Consider the following 14,594-nt stretch of genomic DNA (forward strand, 5'->3'; position numbering starts at 1 on the left):
GTGTTTGCAAAACAAAAAACAGGAAAAACGAACAAAAACACTAAAACAACTGGAGAGCTAAGCACAGAGGCTGCCATTCGCGGCGCCATCTTGTTTTGAATTACAAGGCCATATCTTTATATATATATATACCTTACAAGGCCATATCTTTATATTTTGAGGGTAGATAGATTAGCCATTGATGTGCACTCCAATGTTAAGCAGCTATCTTGCTCCTTTGGGTTAAAACCTCAGCTTAGCTAACTGATTAGGTTGACCCCGTTTGCTCATCGAATAGATTTAATATAGTAAACAACTTCGCGTTATTACTGTACAAATCTTGATCGAGTGTTATTTATTTGTTTTGTGCAAAGCACACACAAGTCTTGTGTCAGCAGGCTGACTCAAGATCAAGGTGCACGCATCGTAACTAAGCAACCTTTTAATAGTGTAACCATCCTATTAAGTTAAAGTTTGCAAACACATGTACCTGTGTTCAGTAAAACGGACACAAGAAATATACACCCGCGATAACGCGTCGCCATGGTAACTGCGCTTAGATGCGCGTTTAAATCCACATAAGGTGGAATCTGAAATCCCGCATAAAAGGTATTTCCTTCTATTAAAAGATAGAAGTCTGTCTAAAACCTCTTCCAATACCTATGCCGGATTTCATATTTTTTGTTTTCTTTGAGCAACAACGCTTATGGATAGTCCCAGTCAGTCTCTCCCTTCTCTTTTCCTTTTTGATTTTACATTATTAATTATTGTTATTTAAACCATAATGATAATTAACATAATGTATGTTTTCTTTTTTTTTTGTGTGTGTGTGATTTAATTTTAATTATTTCACCGCCTTAGATTCAACTCTCCCTTTAGCAATTATAATTGTATTTGCTCATTTTAAATTTTTGATTAAACAGTCTTGATTTAAATTTAAACTTTGACCAAATCGATCAAGTTGCACTCTCAGTACCCCGGGTAATTCGGCCCATCCCAGGGGGGCCTTTCTCTCTTTTGCTCTCTCAGCTCTGCCATTTCCCAGGTGTGACGACTCCATAGCGCCCCCACCCGGTGGGCCCCGTCACTGACCCCAGGGCTGGCAGTCAGCTCACTTTCTCTCTTTTGCTTTAACCCTTTATACCTCTCTTTCTGATGGATTTTGTTTTTATTTTTCTCCCTATTAGAGACTGAACCTGTCTGAACATCAGTGAAATCTTTTGGTAACTACACCGATGAACTGAATAGCTCCAAAGTTAATCGCTCATCATTAAGTTTACTCATAGTTTCCTGTGTTTACCCACACAAACTATCTGACCCCTTCTTTACAGCTAGGATAATAAGCGTTTAGTTTGCGTCACCATCTGATGACATCAGTTAAGTGCGCAACACATAGCAACATTTTAGCTCATTAGTTCTGTACGGACTTGCATTGGCTCGTTGTGCTTTGTCTCTCCCTCTCTATTTGTGTCAACATGTCACCATCCAGTCCCGCCATCCAGTCCAGACAAGGCAAAGATGCCATCCTGCCCTGGGTCTAGTGACTACAGCCCCTGAGCGGAGAACAGCCGGACGACCACGCACACAGGCGAATGGATCACGATCCAGTCAAGAGCTACGGCTGAAGAGAACCAATCAACTCATCTACAGCCCGGACCATCAGTGACCACGCCCTCAACAAGATCGTCTGACTAAAACCGCAGCGGAGAAAGCTTCACCCACGACGGAACCAGGACAGCGCGCAGAACCGCCTAGACCATCTGGATGTTCAGAGATAGCGGATGAAGAGGACAAGGACCTACACGAGGAGAGAGGAGAAAAGCTTCAAGACACGCCTGCAACACCCCCACAGACTGAGCGCAGAGAGCAGTACAGGAGAACACTCCTAAACAGCGGAAGCTCTCTTTTACAATGGACCCAGGCAGACAGCAGCACTCATGCCACGGCCAAAGCCTCTTAAGGCCTCCTGCAAGCAGCCTACGCCGAAGTTCAAGTAACGACTCCGCAAAGAAACACAAAGTGAGCTGAACCCAGCACACCTTAAAGAACTCAAATACTTGCAGATAACAATATGAACAAACAGGAGAGCTCAACACAAAATCTCTCCCGGGCCTAACAGCCCACCGTTCACACCTCACACGCCAGCAAGCTGGCCGGGAATCTGACAGCTGTCACCACAAAACGCTGTCTTCCTGAACACTGCAGTAGGCTACAACACACGCCTGTCTGCAAAACATTGACTTTTAAGCAAGAACATTGCCCAGTGTGACCACGAGACAGATCTGCTTAGCTCCACCTCCAGCTAACAGGACCCCAGCCATTTGTACCAGCAGTCAAAACTGTCAAAACTGAATACAGCAGCTAAGAACACGACTGCTACGACCAGCATCTGAGCCTACGTGAGACAACGCGACAGGCACCAAGGGAAGATGGCATCAACGCCAGAAAATCTTTCCCCTCAGATATCCACATCACACTGTGAGTCACCACCCAAATGCTACAGCCTTCTTCCGTACAGCGATCGCTCGATTCAGCGGACTCTACAGACCGCCGGAAAACAGCCAAGCACCAGAAGGCAATAAAGATTAGCAAAGTGATTGTCCAGCTGCCCCATGCCAAGGGGGGACGTCTGACTGACCAAGGTGAACAAACATACAGTGGTGTATGGGAGCTGAACACGCAGCGACATCACTGTGTGGGAGTGATCTGAGATCAGTGCAGGCCAACACTGAGGACACCTGTGCTCTGATCTTAACCTGGAATAGACAATGCAAAACCTGCTACTTCCTGTTTCTCACAGCCCTACGATACTCCCTCAACTGCGAGAAAGCCTTGCTAGATAAGATTACTCCCAGATGTTTACACTCTGGCGAACGAACTACCTGCATTCACCAAAAGGGGTCACTGTTCGGCTCAAAACACAGTGTGGCTAAAACCCTAACGCTGCACACACATTCAATGGAATACGTGAAGCAGTGCCCACTCTAGAAGCCACACCCCCTTTCTGAAAAGTAATCTTTTGCAGTGTACACACCATTCAGGTATTTCAAAGACTTTAAACAATTCCGTCATGAAGAGCCTAAGGGAAAATGGCCACTCAGAAGTGGTGCCAAAGCTGCTCTCCACATATGACGATGATGCAGAACTAATGTCATGTACATGGTCCTACGCACAGAACGACATGACACCACACCAAGCCTACCTGCATCCAGGGCTACACAGAAACCACCGACAAGCTCGGAGAACTGTGAAAAGAACCGCCCACTCAGGAAAACAAGCGCTCAAGACAGTGTCACAAACACCAAAATGACACCTGCGCTACACCAAATCCCTGAGTTGCACACACTGAAGGGAGTATCATCTGCCATCCACTACCTCCACCCTGGTCCACACTGACAGCGCGGCCAGAAGGGGGGTGGATTACACCTGCAGCGGCTCTCAGCAGAGCCCAGCACCCAGATGACAACAGCTGCGCTGCACAAGCCATCCAGCGATGTGCCAATCGCACCAGAAGACAGAGGGAATCACAGAGACCTGCCACCAACGTGTGATGTTTATAACTATCAATGCCTGCAGACCAAGGGTCCCACGCACACAAACCCATGTGCTTATAGACCAAAGAGTGAGGCAAGACACGCCCAGAGCAGGTACCTAGTGGAAAACGACAAGCCTGTCCCACTGCAACACCTTAAGCCGGGCCACCTGACATCACAGCACGAGTGACGGCAATCGGATCAACCCTTGTGTCACAGCAAGTCGCAAGAACTCCCTCTGAAAATTACTAACCTGCATAGACTCAAAGTAGGCTAAGCTCAGTTTCAAACAACACCACTCAGTTTGAAACAGACGAGCATCAACAACTGTTCCAGACAAGCATTGCCATCACAATAAGAACATTACATGCTATTCGTGGAAAAACAGTGAAAGGCCCAGGAAAAAACTGAGGGATTTTGTGGCTGCCTAAGGTTTTCAACAACAAAAAACCCACCCACCCAACCCAAGCATCGCTTCTAAGCCACAAGCAAACACCTCACGCTGCTTCGCGGCCTGCATCACACCCATGCACACTGGCTCCACCTACAAAATAGCTCTGCTAAAGCAGCCTCCACTGCTCCCAAGCACTGCTGACACTTAACCTTGCACTGTCCGACCACACTAAGGCACTAAGCCGAAAACAACTCAGTGATGTCACACACATGCCGCATCTAGATGACACATCCTCACATTTGTTCCTGATAACCAAACACCGCCACAGCTCCCAGCTTTCCAGGAACAAAGGGGGGTCATTGCTGATGTATGCCCAAGATGCACCGTGCAGAATACACCAGAGTACCAAAGCCACTACCAACGCAAAAGTGGCGCACTGCCAAGCATGCAGTGACAGAGGACATCAGAATATGCTAAGTTTGATGCCAGCTCGAAACCAGCGGATTTCAAATGACACAGCCTCTCTACGATGCAAAGCAGTCAGTCGACGAGAAACATCTGTGAACGTTTACCACCAGATGGCACCAGAAACGACACCCGTGTCAACTAAGAGACCATCCTTGTCACCACCTACATTGCTCACCAGTACTTCAGTGAAACATGCCTGAGTGCGACACCTGCATCCAAAGAGCGCAGGAAGCCAAAAGCATGCCGCAGCCAGCGAGATTCACAATAGGAACTGTGAACCAGCGTGTCTCGGACATCCAGCCCTGCCACTCACCAGGACCAACTGGAGACTCAGCAGAGTACAGGGAACGGCAACCTTCAGCCTAAAGCAGCCAACGGCCTGCAATGGCAGAGAAAGGAACAGCAGGACTGCGACAAATGGACAACTCACATCCAGCCTGGACAACCAGGAGCTGAGCAGCATCATCTTCTCCTTGGCCCACACCCTCAAGGGCCTCAGACAGGAGGTAAATGAACTGAACCTGCAAGTCTCCGAGTACCAAAATTAACCGACACCCACAAGGACAGCTGGACACGCCTGCTTTTCCAGAACAGAGTTTCTGATGCTAACAAAGAGCTCCTTGAATGAAACTCCACTGAGAAGTACTGAAAGATAAACTTCTGACTCCTTGCCCAACGCAACACCGCATTAGACTTCCTAAAAGGAAAAAGCATCCCATAAGACCAGCCGACACCTCAGGAGCAGCCAGACAATGTTGAATGGAGCAACGGGCCCACAGGCCCAACAGCAAAACCCCTACCAACACAACTCAGACCCGCTCAAGTCAGTGTCGACACCCCCAACATCAGACGCCTGATGACATTTGAGCAAAACAGCGGGATAACAGACACCTGCTGCCCTCCTGCACCCTAACCGTGTCCGTCGGAAACTTTCTTTACACTACAAAATCTTTACGACAATTCTCTGCGAACCCTGGAACTACCTGCCCTCTCACAAGTGAGAGTCCAACCAGCGATTCCAGACTGCAGGGACCACAGATACTAGATAACAACCACCTGACACAGACCAACCTGGGTCAGGATGACAAGTGACAGTGCCTCGACACCTGCTGCACAAAGCTCGAGGACCCATACCTTGCCACTGTCTACATTATCACACCTGATAACGTCGACCACGGCACCACAGCCACTCCTTGAAGCACCAACCTCCAGAGAGCCACCTCTCTCTTCCAGCCATGAGTGCCGGGTGCATGCCTGATTGTTCCGCACCTTTGACGTCGCTCGCTGTTGTCTGTTGGACGGACAACAACGTTCGAAAGAGGGGATATGTAGTGCCTGGAGCCCATCAGACATGAAATAACTAGTTATATTCCTTAAATGACTTCTCCCCCATGATTAACACCTATGTGCTATGAGCCAGACCTCTGGTCACTATCCAACTCATCCCCCACCATCAAGATAAGACTCTTACAGAAATGCAGATACACTTTCCTTATTCAGACATACAGTTATATAGAAATGTACACATATCAATGTGTTACCTTTTCTTATATTGATCTATGTTTCTGTTATGTATGTCGGCCTCAAACATTAATCCGTAATAGGTAAATTATTGTGCATGCTAAGACTCTCACATTTAGAATCACTCAGTCAAACAAGAAGATACATAGATCCTGTTTGGTGTCTATGAGCAGCATTTATTATTCCCTAAATGTTAATGTTTGTGGCATCTTAATAACTCCTTGCTTTATAGGTATTATTGAACTTTTGAAAGTTTTGTGGCCAAACAACCAATCAGCTTCCACATGCGAAACACCATTTTGAGAGACAAAGACTTTCAATCTACCCTCCAAAACTCAGATCAACCGGATTGGACAAGGTCCAACTGTGGGCGTGAACGACCTACAGGTTTATAAACCTTCCCTCATCTCTCTCTCTCTCTCTTCTCTTCGGGACTCATCACACGTCACCCGCACCTCCCCCCCAGATCCATGGGGGGGGGGGGGGGGCTCACCTAGCATTGGAAATGAGGCCTACAAACCCTTCTTCGAAGCCATGCGGTCTCCAGGGACACTCAAGGAACTGAAAATGACTTTCTGAACTGAACACATACGGAACCAATGGACAACAACAAGAGCTTGCAAGTATCTGTCCTTTCTAACGTAGATAGCTGCGTTTAAGGCGTTTTATAAAAGAAACGATTTCAGGTTGTCAGAACCGTTTCATTCCTGTCCCTTGCAAACTCACTTTCTGTCTCTCTCTCTTACTCTCTCCCTCTCTCTCTCTTACTCTCTCTCTCACGCGTTCTCTGTCTATTTGTGTTTTATGTACGTTTGTCTATGTGCGATCGTTTGTAAGTAGAATAGTTTAATAAACAACCATATATTCACATATAATGATTCTCTGTGCTGAATGCTTACATTACAAAAGTCACTTAAACTGTTTCGATCTCATATTGCTACCTTAAGCCCTATTCTGTTCAATTGTTTTAACTCCGTTCTGATTAGTAAAATACGTTGCCGTGACGACGGGCCAACGTCAGAGTAATGGGTATCACTGAACAATTTGCTGGACAAAGAAACCAGTCGATATCATTATTACTGTTACTAATCAGAAACTGGAAATTGCGTATATTTAATGACGATTATTATACACGATTTCCCGTGAGTTAAACTACTTTCCCTGACTGAAATGTATGTTTTAAATAACTCATTTCATCCTATTCATTGGTCATAAGACCTGGTGGAGTTTTGCAGTGTATATGTGATGAGAGAAACAGTCTCATGCATATACACACATATATTGATCATCTTAAATTCTTTGAGCTAACCAAAATTCTCTACAGTACTGAATGCTATTGCAGCTGAGAAACGAGTCGTGCAGCAGTAAGAACGTAACCATAACAGATACACTTTAAAGCAAAAATAATCATTTTTATTCAAGCGTTAAACATTTATAAGTTAATTAAATGTCAATAATTAACTGCACAAACTATAGCAATCACGGAGTGGTCCTTGCTCTGTCCCAAACATGGATATACTGTACATTATGCGTGTCCAATCAGTCATTTGTAATACAATACTGCCACCTGTTGGCGCATTTGTGTAACTTCGAGAACCTCTGTTATGTCGTGATAACTAGAAAAATAACTCATAACGAGAAAACAACTTTTGTTATGTCGTGATAACGAGAAAAATAACTCATGATAACGAGAAAACAACTTTTGTTTTCTCGAGATCACGAGAAAATGAAGTCGTGATCACAAGAAAACAACTTTTGTTATGTCGAGATCACAAGAAAATTATGTCGTTATCACGACAAAACAACTCGTTATGTCGAGATCACGAGAAAATTATGTCGTGATCACGACAAAACAACTTCTGTTATGTCGAGATCACGAGAAAAATATGTCGTGATCACGACAAAACCAGAAGAAAAAAATAACACTGCATGGCCTCTTAGGACTTCCGTACCTTTCCTTTATTAGGGAACAGGTGTTACAGTTGAAACCCAAAACGTTTTGCATGTTTTCAGTGCAATATTTGAATGAAATGGGTAAAAATTACAGCCATTTCAAATATTTATTTACATTGTATTACACACCTTCCAGTCACTCAGACTTGAGCATTCAGACACATTGTTTAAATGTATGTAATAATAAACAAAAACAAAATAGTTTTAGGCTCAGCCTTAAGGTTAAGCTTAAGGAATCTGGCGAACCCACAAATTACAGTCCTCCATCCAAGGCTGCGAATATAGCAATCTCGGGTCGCAGCACCCCTTTACCCATGGTCATCAGGACGCATCACAAGACCATCGGCAAGCCTGGGGCGTGCCCCGGACAACCTGCAACCGCCAGTTCCTGCTCTCCTCCCCTTTCAATGGAACATCAGCGTGAGCCTGCCGCTGGCTGCAAAACCCCATTAGCCGGCCATGGCTTTACCACACTCCAAACACCCTCCCCTACCCATGGCCTGCAGCGCCACCATCCAATTCCAGCACAAGCATGCCTCTGCTAACGGTGCAAGCCCCACCACTAGCTATTCCCCCTCTCCTTCCCTCTTTTTCTTCTGCCCCAGGAATCGCCCATAGTGCAAGCATGCCTCCGCTGTCATTCCCAGCAGCTTCTTTTCCTCCTTCCCAGGCTAGACCTCCCTTCACACTAGCCTCTTCCAAACAAATTTTTAAATCAGTTGAATTTTTTTTCAAATTCTGTTTTTATTTATAATTATTTTAATTCCTCTTATTTACAGCACTTTGGATTATCATTGTGTATGAAATGTGCTATATAAATAAACTTGCCTTGCCTCTGTCAGTTCCTCTAAATGCCACAGCTCTGGATCCAACCCCCGTACCTAATGCCATCAGGACCCAGATTTTGTCAGGTGCAGATATTGACCTTTTTCCCTGCTATCTCCTATTTCTCCTTCATCCTCAGATCGCAAAATCAATTGTGGAGAATTTTCAGTATCCCTTAAAAACTCAGCTCACGACCCATCCTGCATTCTGTCGTTCGCTGAATTCACCATCGCTTTTAATCGATAATCGCTGAGCTCACATTATCATACGGAGACTCACATTTCTATACTTGCCAAAAGCTCTTCTCAGCCAAATGTGCAGTCACATTGGACCCTGAACTTCACAGCCGGGTATTTTTAGGCTGCCGCAACATATTTTCCACAGTCTGCAGCTCCATCTCCCACTCCACTATTACCTGCCTCTTTATAAACCCATCTGCCTGAACCTTCCCAGCCAAAATCTACCAGCTATGTCCCACACCTCATGGATACCCCTGACATCCCCACTCCCTCACCCCCTCTCCTAGAAGCTTTTCTTATTTCCATTCTTCAAGCCGTCTACCCCAGGACCCTTCAGTCTTACCTAACAGCATGGAATGTTTTAAAACATTTCACTTAGCTTACAAATTTTTCCCTGCTATCGATTACCACATTCATATCTTACCTAAACATCATCAAAACCTCCAACTTGGCTCAATCAAAGGGTACCTAAGCGGGATCCAAATTTTTCCAGGAATCCAAAAAACCCATCCCACTGGCCCAGACACCCGCCAACTTATAACCCTAAAAATTCTAAACATTTGCATCTACACTCTCTGTAAAGTCTACCAGTCCATCCACATCGCCCGTACCCTAGATGCCATGTTTATCCTGGCTTTCGGTTTTAGGATTTTTGGGAAGAGCTCACACTGATAATTAACACAGCCACTTCATCATCAGTAATCACACTCCCTATCCAATCAGCACGAGAAAGAATCCCTGTAAATAACCAAAGCAGACCTACCTTCTTCCTCCCCCTTTTTTCAGCACTGTTCCACCACACTGTCTCCTCACCTTCAGCCCGGGCTCGGGAATTACTGCCGAGCTCAGAGCCCTCTCCCAGACAGCATGCCAGATACGCCTAACCTTTCACTCAGTTTATGATCCGTAAGAGTGAACTTGTGAAAGAAAGACTAAATTAAATCACTATTGACATTAAAACAGAACATTTATTGATTTGTCTTTTGTTTCATCAATCTTATTAGTTTCTTTGAAATTCTTGCACTTTACTCACTCAAGGTGAGTTTAAGTAAACTGCAAAAAAATTGTAATAGATGCAATGAATAAGTACAATCCTTCAAAAATTAAGATGAAATTGGATCCCATTAAAATCCTGTAGAAATGATCATGCAGCATATTTATGCCTTGTCCTATAAGACAATTCCTAATTGGTTCCAAAACTGATTATTACAGCCTTCCACAAAGCTGCCAATGTAGGTGGTAGAAGTGGGCAAGAAACTGGTGTGTGCAAATTAAATTCATGCACACTGATGTTAAAATGCTAACAGTGTCCTTTATTGTGCTTCAATCAAAAAACAGTGCACTTCCTGTGAGCTCTCCTTCCAATTCATGATATACAAATGTGAAGTTCTTACATTGTAGACAGAGCAAACACATTGTCCATAGTCCATATTATTCCTTGCACGTTTATGCATTAAGCTCAGTCCAACACAATAGAGCTAGTTGACACAGTAAAGTGTACCATGGACAAAACACATTGCTTTAAAAAGTGAATTAGAATTTATATCATTGTAGGAGCCCTTTATAGGATTCTTATTGGAATCCTTTCGGATTGTTTTGACGAGGGAACATTTTGCAGATTCTGAAAGGGGGTGTAAACTTTTGACCTCAACTGAAACTGTGGTTGCAACAATGTGGTTGCTAAGAAACAAAGAGGTGTAAGTCTGTAGAGTAATTTACAACAGCTTTGATTGTGGCCAATCAGAATCAAGGACTGGAAATGTCCATTCTAGACATTTTGTTTGAAACTCTGTCCATGCTAAGGGGATCTGTTAGACTTCTCTTTATTGTGAATTTTCATGTGCCTGTTAAGGCTTCCTTTTTGACTGAAACGGTTTCCACACTGTTTGCATGTGTAAGGCTTCTCTCCAGAGTGAACTCTCATGTGAATGTAAAGGTATAGTTTACGAGTGAAACTCTTTTCACACTGTTGGCAGGTAAAAAGGCTCCCTGTAATGTGAACATTCTGGTGAACTTCAAGGTTTCCACTTTCACTGCAACTCTTTCCAGACTGAGGGGATCTGTGAGGCTTTTCTCTATTGTAAATTTTTATGTGACTTTCAAGTTGTCCTTGTTGCCTCATGTGAACTCTCATGTGAATGTTAAGGCATTCTTTACGATTGAAACCCTTTCCACACTGGCTGCATGTGTAAGGCTTATCTTCAGTGTGAATTCTCATGTGTCTGGTAAGGCTTCCTTTTTCAGTGAAACTCTTTCCACACTGTTTGCATGAGTAAGGCTTCTCTCCAGTGTGTAATCTCATGTGCATTTTAAGGTGTCCTTGTTGGAAACTCTTTCCACACTGCTTGCAAGAGTAAGGCTTCTCTCCGGTGTGAATCCTCATGTGCCTTTTAAGGTGTCCTCTTTCTTTGAAACTCTTTCCACACTGACAGCAAGTGAAAATACTCCTAGTTCCAGTCTTCTGAGCACTTTTTTGTTTAGAAGTCTTTTCAGACTCTAAGGAACAAAAAGATTTTTCTCCAGATACGAAATCATGAAGATTCTCAAACTGATATTTCTCTTCAGTTTCATTTAGATCTTCTCTCTCCTCTTTCAGCGCTGTTAGATCTAAGGTGGAAAAACAAAAAGATAAAAGTTAACCCCAGTTTAATGGCACAAAGCAATTAACATCAAAACATGTAGATATGTAATGCATGTATGCTAGATCCTATACTAAGGTGTCCAGATTAAGTTGGCTGTTATACAATTAATTAAATCTAGGAAATCTATACAGACCAATCTCAATTATTATATACCATTTTTATGTCTCCCAGGGAATAAAATTCAACAAATTTAGAGAGAGACTAGGAAAAAGAAAGGGGACAAACTCCGCACTCAACCGACAGATGGAAAATTCATCACACAATAATTACTTCTGAGGTTTTATGAAGGGAGCAATTATGTTAGCCAATACTACAAGTTGGCTGTTACACTGACCTTTTAAGTGGAAAACACCCCAAAACTGACTGTCAGAGAAGCGGTGGAAAACGGTCATTAATCTCTCAAAAATCTTATTTAAATAAAATTAAATCACTCGATTTAAAGTATTTATGTCAAAAACATTAGTAATATTATAATTACACCTCTGGAAACATAAAGAAAATACTAAATTTAAACTTCCAATTTAAAGTGAAAAATCCTGTCTGTTACCCTGCCTGAGGATTTTATTAAAGACTTTGCCTTTACTCCTACGCAGCTTCAGGGAGCGGAGAACTTAACTAAACGATGAGAAGGGAACTTTGATGCTCACTTTGGGAATGTTGAACTCATAGGCGACTCTCGAGAGCGAGGAGAGCACTGCTGTGCTCAACTATGAAAGACTTGGCTCTCAGATCGAGAGAACTCACATGTTCCATCTGAGACTGGTAGCTTTATCAGGCATTACATGCAGACAAAATGAAAATTACATCGAAAATGTTCTGAAGAAGGTTCTCTTGGAATGTTCTGAAGGTTTCCTTCAGAGATACAGTGATATAAAACAATGATTTTGAAACGTACAGTTCTCATGTTTGTTCAACAAAGTTAAAGCCTTTTGGAAAATCTATTTGTGGTGGTCAGTTTTGATATTGTGGTCATGTTAAATGATATTTGTGTCGCCACAAATTAACCAATGTATGGGAAACACCACAGAACAACCACCTGAGCCCAACTTAAGCCAACTCATCACCTTAACCTTAAGTTGGGGTAGAGTTAAATTAATGCCAAATCTTTGCCTTTTGTTTTTTGTGTACACACCCCAGTTTGAGAACCACTGGTTTATATTGTTCATATGTTAAAATACAGTACCTTGGTGTAAGTATGACCTACTGCTCCACTCTGATGCCTCCTGAACAGTGTTCATCTATTTATTTACTTGATTAATAACAAATGGCCAGTGCTAAAGTAAGATCTTCTCAGCTGTACTTGAAGGCAGCATTAGTATGTGATCTCAACTTCTGTCAAATGTCAAAACATTTCTACACTTGTGTGATATTATTCATAAATATCATTCATTTCTGTAGTGAATTCAGCTTTGAGAATGAAAACCAACCTGTTTGTTCCTCAGTATCTTCATGTTTGACTCTAAATGCTTCTTCAATCCTTATGTTTTTACTCTCCTCTTTAATAAACCCCATGTTTGATTGTTCCTCAGTATCTTCATGTTTGACTCTGAATGTTTCTTCAATCTTCATGTCTTCACTCTCCTCTTTAATAAACGCCATCTTTATAACAGTGTGTCACTTGGATCTCTGTTGATTCTCCAGGAGTTTTTCTGTGTGTTTGAACACTTTGTCCTGTTTAAGATGACAATAAATAATAGAAAGAAATATCAATGCAAACTAAATCTCTGGGTGAGTCTCAATCAGCTCCTAGTTCACTAGTCAGTGTATTTTATACAGTCTATGGTCAGTGCACTAGTAAGACAATCAGAGAGTTAATAGACTTCAATAGACTCAGTATTATAAATAAATTAATAGACTTATATTTAAGGTATAAAATATATAGGTATTTAATTATTTATGGTATTTAATATGCTACACTTTCATAAAGTCATTCTCGGTTGTGATTCACTCGTTTGTGTTTGTTGTTGTCGTTTGTAGTCCGCGTGCCGCTGAATCGAATCAATGAATCATTTCACAAATGATTTGATTCAAATGATTCGGATTCTGAGTCTCTCACTTCTTATCATCACACGATTGATTCATGATATAGAGAGAGAAATGAGACGCATCTTCTGTGTTATTAAAGGCTAACGTCTTCAGTAGCACTAAATAAAGCATTACATTTATTTTCCATAGCTTGTAAAAACGCTTTATTGATGCAACAATGTCCATTGGTTTAAAAACTTTAAAAGCACAAACCTTTCTTCATGTGAATCACAACAGATGAGGAGCAAGGCGCATCTTTATGACGTCACATCACCAGAGCAAAATAAAAGTCCCATTGGTGCACTGCTCTCTAGAATCATATAGAAATGTTGTATATAGAATAGAATTTCGTACCCATATAATGATGCTTTTCTAAAAGTTACTTACTTCTTAAATCTATTAATATTACTCTCTATTTTTTATGTACATTTATAACACTTTGTTTTATGTTGATGAACCTTGCCATTAAATTCACATTAAACTAGTTCATGCTGCTGTGTAACTGTTACAAAGAGGGTGTGATGACAATTTGATCTATCACTCTTTTGACTATTGTAATCAATCTCTGGCTATTTTGTTTGTTTGTTTATTTATTTATTCTTTTGGAAAAGTTACTGAAACGCTGTCTGGGTTTTTAGTTTTATTTTGCTATTAGGGCAAATGAGGACACAAAAATATATTTGTGTCAGTTTCTATTTACCACTACAGAAGTTTATTTATAATGAATTATGACTTAGATTTCCCCAGAGTATTATTACTTTTTTAAATTGTTATATAATCTGTGATAAAATATAATTATAATATAAACAAGTAAAATATTAAAATTTCAGTTTTTGAAATGCATTTACAAACAAAAGTCATTAATAACAGATCCACACTGAAAATGAACAAATCCTCTGTAATGATTGGATGGAAATGATAATATGGTCTGTATTTGATCTTTTCTATTTCAGTGGTAATGTTTTTTTATTTTTAAATGGTAATTTGGTTTTAAATACATTTTTTCAGTGTAAAG

General features: G+C 41.9%; 1 protein-coding gene across 1 annotated transcript in view; it reads right to left on the reverse strand.

Annotated features, from left to right (window-relative positions):
* Positions 1-10,164: 10,164 nt before the first annotated feature.
* LOC141322007 (uncharacterized) overlaps positions 10,165-14,594 on the reverse strand; it is an 82,275-nt gene continuing 77,845 nt past the window's right edge. Inside the window, exon 3 of the mRNA XM_073833405.1 lies at positions 10,165-11,356. Coding sequence (XP_073689506.1) covers positions 10,711-11,356 — 646 coding nt within the window. The 3' untranslated portion in view covers positions 10,165-10,710. The remainder of the gene's footprint in view (positions 11,357-14,594) is intronic.

Source organism: Garra rufa, chromosome 1 (assembly GCF_049309525.1).
Source record: "Garra rufa chromosome 1, GarRuf1.0, whole genome shotgun sequence".
Lineage (NCBI taxonomy): Eukaryota > Metazoa > Chordata > Actinopteri > Cypriniformes > Cyprinidae > Garra > Garra rufa.